Below are 8,291 nucleotides of genomic sequence, written 5' to 3'. Positions count from 1 at the left end.
GAAAATAAGGGTCAGAAGCTAAGGAAAGAAAAACCCCAAATCTATATTCTCTGCCCAGACTTACACACAGATACTAGTTGATTGAAATCATTAAAAATGTCAGAAAATTAATCATTTCATACGCATTCTTGCTAGAAATCAGAAAATTGGACAAGAATACACTTTATAGCTTCATCTTAGAACTCTTTATGGTGCTAGACACACCAAACCAGCTCTACAGATTTCTAAGATGTCTTTGAATGCTTGATCTTGAGTCATCTTGATTGCTCGAGATCTGAACAGAATGTGTGTTTATGAACCCAGTTTGGAGTGGTCTAAGAGGCAGTGCATTAGCAAACTCCATGTTCGCTTCCGTATTTGTTTGGTCCTCAGGCCATAAATGATGGGATTTAAGGTGGGTGGGATGACCAGGTACAAATCAGCTAACAGCACTTGAGTGTGGAGGGGCACTGTATCCTTCCCTAGCCAGGCCACGTAGATGGATGCCATCCCAGGTAGGTAGTACAGAGCCATAACCCCCACATGAGAGCCACATGTGCTTAATGCTTTCAGCTGAGCATTCTTTGAGGCGAGACCACATACTGCCTGGAGAATCAGGTGATAGGAGGCAGCAATGAAGGCCACATCAGAACCCACAATAATGGATGAACCAATCACACTGTAGAGACTACTGGGCATAGGGTCAGCACATGACAACTTGGCTACAGCTATGTGCTCACAGTAGGAATGGAGAACCACATTGGAGCCACAGAAAGGCAGATGACTTAACATCCAACTCAATGGAGTCATAAATATGACAGCTCTGACAGTGATGGCCACACTCATTACCAGCATCAATTGAGGTGTGAGAATTCTCTTGTAGTGTAGGGGCTTACAGATGGCTATATAGCGGTCAAAAGCCATGGCCAGCAATAGCCCTGTCTCCACAGATGTGGCTGCATGGACAATATACATCTGAGTGAAACAAGCACTAAAGCTAATGGAACCGTCTCCTGAGAAGAAGATGCTCACCATCTTGGGTACCACAGAGGAGGCCATAACAATGTCCACAGCAGCCAGAATATACAGAAAGCAATACATGGGCTCTTGTAAAGTGAAATCCATCCAGATTACAGTCATTATGAGTACGTTTCCTAACAGAGAGATGACATACATGGCACTCAGTGAAATAGCCAGCCAAAGATGTGAAGACTGCAAACCTGGGATGCCCACAAGGAAGAAGGTGTCAGGGTTTTCCATTGTGTGGTTATTTGGTATCCCCAGCATCACAGATGAAACTGCTTTCCTGTTAACACATAAAACAATGTAAGAAATGGATGTAGTCCTGTAAGACTTGTTCCCCACTGTATAGTGCTAGGGACACCTGGTGGCATTTTCTTTTTTTTTTTTTTTTAAGATTTTATTTATTTATTTGACAGACATCACAAATAGGCAGAGAGGCAGGCAGAGAGAGGAGGAAGCAGGCTCCCTGCTGAGCAGAGAGCCCTATGCGGGGCTCGATTGCAAGACCCTGAGATCATGACCTGAGCCAAGGGCAGAGGCTTTAACCGACTGAGCCACCCAGGCGCCACCACCTGGTGGCATTTTCAACTCAGTGGACTACGAGATCAGAAAACGGAAATCTGACAATTTATCCTGTTCCTCCTTCCATCTTAGTATTCTTCACCTTCCTAATTTCTGTTTATTATTCAAGTATTGGCTCATGGCTTATCTCTTTGAGGAGTCTTCTCTACTTCATTCCCCATCCCATGCTGAGGCTAAATTAGGTATCTTTTTCTGAGCTTTCATGGAATCTCCCATGTTGACCTCTGAAGGACGTAAACTGAAAATCCTAATACTCTACCTATGACTTTATTGTAATCAGTTAACTACGTGTGTCTTACTCATGGCCTTATACCAAGTGTGTGACCCATAGCTGTGATACACAAGTCTATTAAAAAAAAAAAAAAAAAAGATCATAGCAAACAGTTTCCATAGAATGAATGAGAAAACAGAGGAGTTTGTCTTCTAACTTTTTATGTTAAGTTTCTGATCCTTAATTATTGAATGAAACAATGAACTTCTTAAGATTGAACACATCACATTTGTGTCTTCAGTACAGTGCCTTGACAATAGATGAATAAAGCATCCTTGAAGAAATAAATTGATGGATTCAGGAAGAGAACAATATTAGTGCTTTCTGTGGGAGATAATAAACTGTCCAGAAATATTTATGATCCCCACTTTCCCTTTTAATTTTTCATCATGAGTATATCCCTAAATAATTGGTTATGTCAGATTGATGGAAAGGACTGCCCCAGGATCCCAGACTACAATAGACATGTTCTCTGTTAACCAACTAGACACTCTTCCTCTTTCCCAATCCTAACCATAGAACATATATTTGCTCCTTCTATTTAGCCGCTAGCACTAATTGACTTCATACACAGATACCAACAGGCTTGATAGGAGTCCTCAGAAGTTTTCTAAAAATCCAAATTTCTAGGATGATTACAAACTGGCCTTTATTGAAACCGACAAACCAGCACCACCACCACCAACAACAACAAAAATCCCTAACATAGAAATGCCTTATAATGGAACAGGTTGAATAAAGTACTGAGCTCTGCTTCGTGGTCATATTAAAAGAACTTTGCTATGTATAGCCACTGGGTGAGACATTGTCAGTGATAGACAATGAGAAGACAGTGGAAAGCTTTTTGAAGTTGGATGATAGTAAAGAATGGGGGAAAAAATAATTCATCATATCCTTAAGACTGTCATGTGTTTTCTGGATGCCACAAACTCAGAGTTGACCCATCATTGCTTAAAGAGCTGAAGAGGAACCTGAGAGATGAGAATGCCTCCCCCACCATCCCACTCACCTCTGATCCAGGATTTTCCTCCTCTGGCACTGCCCTATATCCACCTTTCTTCTGAGGGCTGTCCCAGCTTTCCTTGCTCATCCCTCCTTTATCCAGCCCTGGCAACTTCTCGCTGGGCAAACCTTTCATTCCCTTGAGGGTTTTTTGTCCTCATATGTTTTACATCTTAATTAGTACAGCTGGAGGTTTATGTATAATTTATTAATCTTTTCAAATGACAGGACAGGTTAGTTGTCTTTTCATTTCTATTTCATTTTTTATTGCTACTGAAAATTTTCTTGCTAAGATCAGTGGTGGTCCCCATCAATGATGTGTGGTCGATCTAGTAGTTTCTTTCATTTTTATTTTACTTGCCCTATCCAAAACATTTAACATTACTGTTTGTTCCCAAGTTTGTTAAATTTTTATTTGAAGTGTAACAACATACTGTAAAGTGTACAGATTCAGGTGTACAGTTTCATAGATTTTTATAAAGTTAGCACATGAACACACCCACATAGCTACTACCTAGAGCAACATGCAGATAAAATTGCTTCCTGATCGTTGAGGTGTACTGTTAAGATAGCTTTGGTCAAGCTCTTCTAAGACTTTTCTAACTGAGAATCTGCCTCTTCCTTCAATCCTGTAGACATTTACGTGAAAACCTGGAGGGCCAATCACTAAAGAAAAGTTTACACAAGTCAACTTCAGTAACTAAATCACAAATACATGGGATTTTTCATTCCTATTTAAGTGTCAGAAATACACAGTTCAAATCTAAATTGTCTTAAAGAAAAAAGCAATAATGCGTAACTTACTTGAATGGAGCCTTTGTGTTTATAATAACCCTGTGCCTCCCCTCTACAACCAAATAAATGTGCTCCCAATCAGTCCTACTGCTCAGTTTCTTTTCTCAAAACTCCCCCTTGGACTCTGAAAACTGGCTCTCCCTTATCGAAAGTTTGGACTTACTCCTTCCTTTCTCAGCTTTGAAGCAAAGCAAAGTGTTCCCCATTCCTTCTTTCTCCTTCCACCCTCTCACCATTTCCAAGTGGTGATCTTCATATCAGCACCACCCACCAAACCTGGCCAGCCCTTTACAGTGTGATGGAGGACTTATATCTTCCTTTCTAGGTTGATCCTGGCCTTTAAACTCCCATCAGCCCCACACCAAGTCCCCAGGTCAGTTACCCACATTGCTGTTGTATTCTCTATTCAGCTTCCTCTGATGTGTCCACATTTCTTTTCACTCAAAAGAAGAGGGATTTATTCAGTACCCTTCAGGAGGAGCAGGAAGAGCCACATAAAATCAAAGATGAACAACAGAGTCACAATGAAGAGTGTTATCACTTTCAAAGATCTCCCACTGGAGTCCTCTTTTCCCCTTTAGAATCTCTATCATCCTGCTTTCTACCTGGACACCCCCGCTTCTCTTGGCCTCTGCCAACAGCCAAATACTGCAACTCCTCCAGAGACTGGTTTTTTTGTTTTTCCCTCTGTGGTCTGGCCTCTGGGGCTTTCCAGATTACAGAAGGAAGCAGATGATTAGTGGATGAAGAGTCTTTTTTTTTTTTCAAGTGCTCAGAAGATACCTAGGAGAATATAGAGTGAATCCTGAAAAGAAAACAAAAGGCCCACAATGAGTTAGATTTATTAAAGCCTGCTTTGTGCCAAGTGCCCTGCTAAGGACTTACAAAAGTGATCTCTTGTTGCATTTTCACAACCCTCTAAATGATCATCACATCAACATTTTGTAGATGACACTGAAGTGCATAGAAGGTCATGAAGCTTCTAAGTCAGAGAATCAGGATTCAAATTCTAGTAGTCATAATTCATTTTACTTTGTTGTAGAATTCTTCATGCTGATAGTATACTTAATCTCCCAAAGTTCGTTTCACTGTTCCTCAGTTCTGCCTGGGCTTTTAGGTTGGGCTAAATACATCTCACCTCATTGTGTTATAAAATCTTATTTGACATAGGAGGGAAAGAGTATAATGTAGACCAAGGAAGATAAGCTTTTCAAACTAGGGGAAGGGCATGGACCTCAGCACAAAAAGACAAAATATTCTCCAAGCAGAGAATAAACCAGAGAAGATAGAATGCAGGGTACTTAAAAGAGAATGACAGTAGATGAGGCTAGAGGGTTGAATGGACCACATTTTAAAGGCTGTGACTTCTGCCTGGGCATCATGATGGGGCAGGAATGAGAAGAAAGAAGACAAAAGGAGAAGCCCAACCAGCACAAGTTAAAATTTCTCTCTCTTTTTTTAGTGGAAAAGGATATAGAGATATTGGAAATACAAAAAAAATCAAGAGACAATGCTGCATGCTCCCAGCTCCCTAATTCTTCATCAGAGACAGAGTTCTCAGTGATGTGAATGGTGAAGACATTCTGTTGCCTTTGACAGGAGGAAGGGTGCTTCATGTCTTTCTCAGCCTGACAGCATATTCCTAATGATGACACAGGGTGGTTTAAATTCAATTTACTAGGTTTAGCATCTATTAGAAGGTCCAGTCTTCACACCTGCAAGAGAATTAATCCCCAAAACTGCTGTGCTAAAAAGTTTAAAACTTGTGGGTCCCTATTGCCTACAGGATAATTCAGAGAACAGGCCAGAATGTAAACCTAAACAACAATGTGGAATACAGGTAGGAAAAGCAGGCAGGCAGTGAAATGCAGGAGACAAAAGGACTGCTAACCCAAGTAGCCCCAATGTGAGATGAGGCAGCTAAGCTGCAACAGTGCCAATCGGGACAGATGGACTGCTTTCCCCTGGGGTTCACCCTGGCCCCTGCAGAGGCATAAGTGGCAGTGGTGGATTCTCACAAACAAGGGGTGGCTTTTAGGTCACCACACCCAGAACCACACAGAAGAGTTCCAAAAGGAAGAAAAGGCACTCCCAAAAGGGCAAAGACCCAAGGGAATAATGATAAAGGAAAGGTATTCTATGTAGAAGCAAGACTTTTCAGCATCTTTTTTTTTTTCTCCTTTCAGAATGTCATAGCCTGCATGATATGGAAGGATACCCAGCTTTTTATACCACTAATTATTGGACAAAGCTATCACACATAGCCTGAAAAGGAATAAAGGAATAAAGGTGTGGTACTAGAATTCTGCATTGCTGATAATAGAATTTTATATCAGTACTTGTAAGGAAGTTAGTCTTTAGTTTCCCTTTTTTTTGTGCAGCTTTTATCAGGTACAGCCATCAGTGTAATACTTTGTAAGGAAAAATATGACTGTTTTTCTTTCTCTACAATTTCTCTCTCTCTCTTTTTCTGCTAGTCTCCTATAAAATTGTCTGAATCTAGTGGGGTTTTGTGTTTTGTTTTTGTTTTGTGGAAATGAGAGCAGGGACTGGACTCTGGTCCTCTCAACCCTAACCACCAAGTCCAGCAATCCTTGGTAGCTGAAGCTGTATGTCCTGAGTAATAGATCTTCCAGAATAGCTAAAACTCCATGCTCTTACATAGCATATGTTTCAGGAATGTGGGGGCACCATGCTTACTAAAAGGAGCAGGCTTACAGAAAGGAGAGACTAGACTACAAAGACTGGTGAAGACCTGACCAAATGAATCTCCCCCAAGATGGACCCCACTGCTGAACTATCACCAACGCTTTCCCATCATTTTAACACTAAACATCATGCCCAGGCGTGGAGATTTAACATATTAATTAGACATGCAGCACATGAGGAAGGATGACATTTAAGTGCATAGGTGCTAGGAAATACCCACCTCTCCAGACTTAACATCATCCTTTTACCACCCGTGTTTCTTGAAAAAACTCTCCCTTACCTCTCCTTGGGCAGTCAGTCTGAGGATTCTTTCCTTTGTGCTGCCTCCCTTGTGTGCTAGTATAAACCCAAAAAAGCCTTACCTGAAACTCCCAATTGGTCTATTACCAATTTCCATTGTTTAGAGAGCCCAAGGGCCCAGTTCGGTATCAGGAGTAATTCTTAACTTTTTTTTTTTTTTTAAGTGCAGATTTGTGCTTTCAACTGAGATCATTTTTTTAAAAGATTTTATTTATTTATTTGACAGAGAGAGATCAGAAGTAGGCAGAGAGGCAGGCAGAGAGAGAGAGAGAGGAGGAAGCAGGCTCCCTGCTGAGCAGACAGCCCAATGGGGGGCTCAATCCCAGGACCCTGGGATCATGACCTGAGCCGAAGGCAGAGGCTTAACCCATTGAGCCACCCAGGCACCCCTACTGAGATCAATTTTGATAGAATGTACTGCATTATACTATATCATTTTCATTTAGGTTTTCTAATTTATGTGCATAGAATTGTGCAAAATGTTCTCTAGTCATTTTTATTTTCTTTAATCAGCTTCAGTGGTTATTTTCTCTTGTCCTTTTTTAATTTTATATTTTGGGCTATCCCTTTTATCCTTGATTTGATTAGCTACGATGTGGGCAGGCTGAGTCCAAGGACCCAGAGGGGGTCCCACAGAACCTGCTAGGAGAATCCTTGGGCTACATACAGGGTAGAAATCAAACATGAGCCCAGACAGAGTGAGAGCAGAGTTTACTGAAGATATAGAGAGAGTGTAGACCCAGACAGAGCACCTAAGAGACTCAGAAAGGAAAAAGTCTCATCTTTGCTTGGGGTCCGGGTTTTTTTTTGTTTGTTTGTTTGTTTGTTTTTTTGAGGATGGTGGTCTGCTGTGTGTGTCCTCTTAGGCTTCCAGAAACCAGTTACAGCAAGGACAATGATCCAGGTGTCTTTTGTAAGTCATTTATTTCCTTGGAGCCAAGGGGTCTGAACATCAAGATGTCTAGTGCCAGTGGTCTGGAATATGCATATGATGGTCATCTTTGGATGTTATCTATTGTGCTGGAAGATTCCAAAGAAATCATTAACTCTTTGTCTCTTACAGGGAGGATATACATTGCTTGTATGTGTAAAGTAGGGGTGCAGGTCCTAGCAAGAACAGAAGCAGGAAAAGAAGAAAAACACAGACTTTTCAATGGAGTCCTTCAGTGTCCCTATTTCAGCTTGTTTATTCTGCTGTTTTCACTGTATTACATAACTAGGATTTTTACGTATTCTATTTATTATTGTTTTTAAACTATATGTATTTACTTATTCACTAATCTTTATTCTTTTTGGTTTATTTTAGCTTAATTTGTTCTAACCCTATAAATTTCATTTTCTTATTTTATTAAAATGGGCATTTGGGGCATCTGGGTACCCTAGTTGATAAAGTGTCTGACTCTTGATTTCAGCTCAGGTCATGATCTCAGGGTGGTAAGATTGAGCCCTTTGTCAGGCTCTGCACTGGGTGTGGAGCCTGCTTAAGATTCTCTCACTCTCCCTCTGCCCCTATCTCTTTCCCTTTGTCTCACTCTCTGTGTCTAAAGAAAATAAAATTTTTTTAAAAAGTGAAGTTTTTTCTTCGACTTCTGCTTTTATTTTATCACATATATTCTTTTTTTTTTAAAGA

At 40.7% G+C, this 8,291-nt stretch overlaps 1 protein-coding gene across 1 annotated transcript; it reads right to left on the bottom strand.

The window, feature by feature from the left end:
• Positions 1-291: 291 nt before the first annotated feature.
• Positions 292-1,371, bottom strand: LOC116599016 (olfactory receptor 52I2-like). The gene has a single exon (XM_032358608.1). The coding sequence runs from the start codon at positions 1,264-1,266 to the stop codon at positions 292-294; it is 975 nt and encodes a 324-aa protein (XP_032214499.1). The 5' UTR covers positions 1,267-1,371.
• Positions 1,372-8,291: the final 6,920 nt, after the last annotated feature.

This window comes from Mustela erminea, chromosome 9 (genome assembly GCF_009829155.1).
Source record: "Mustela erminea isolate mMusErm1 chromosome 9, mMusErm1.Pri, whole genome shotgun sequence".
NCBI classification, from domain to species: domain Eukaryota; kingdom Metazoa; phylum Chordata; class Mammalia; order Carnivora; family Mustelidae; genus Mustela; species Mustela erminea.
This window is presented reverse-complemented; position numbering and strand designations above follow the sequence as displayed.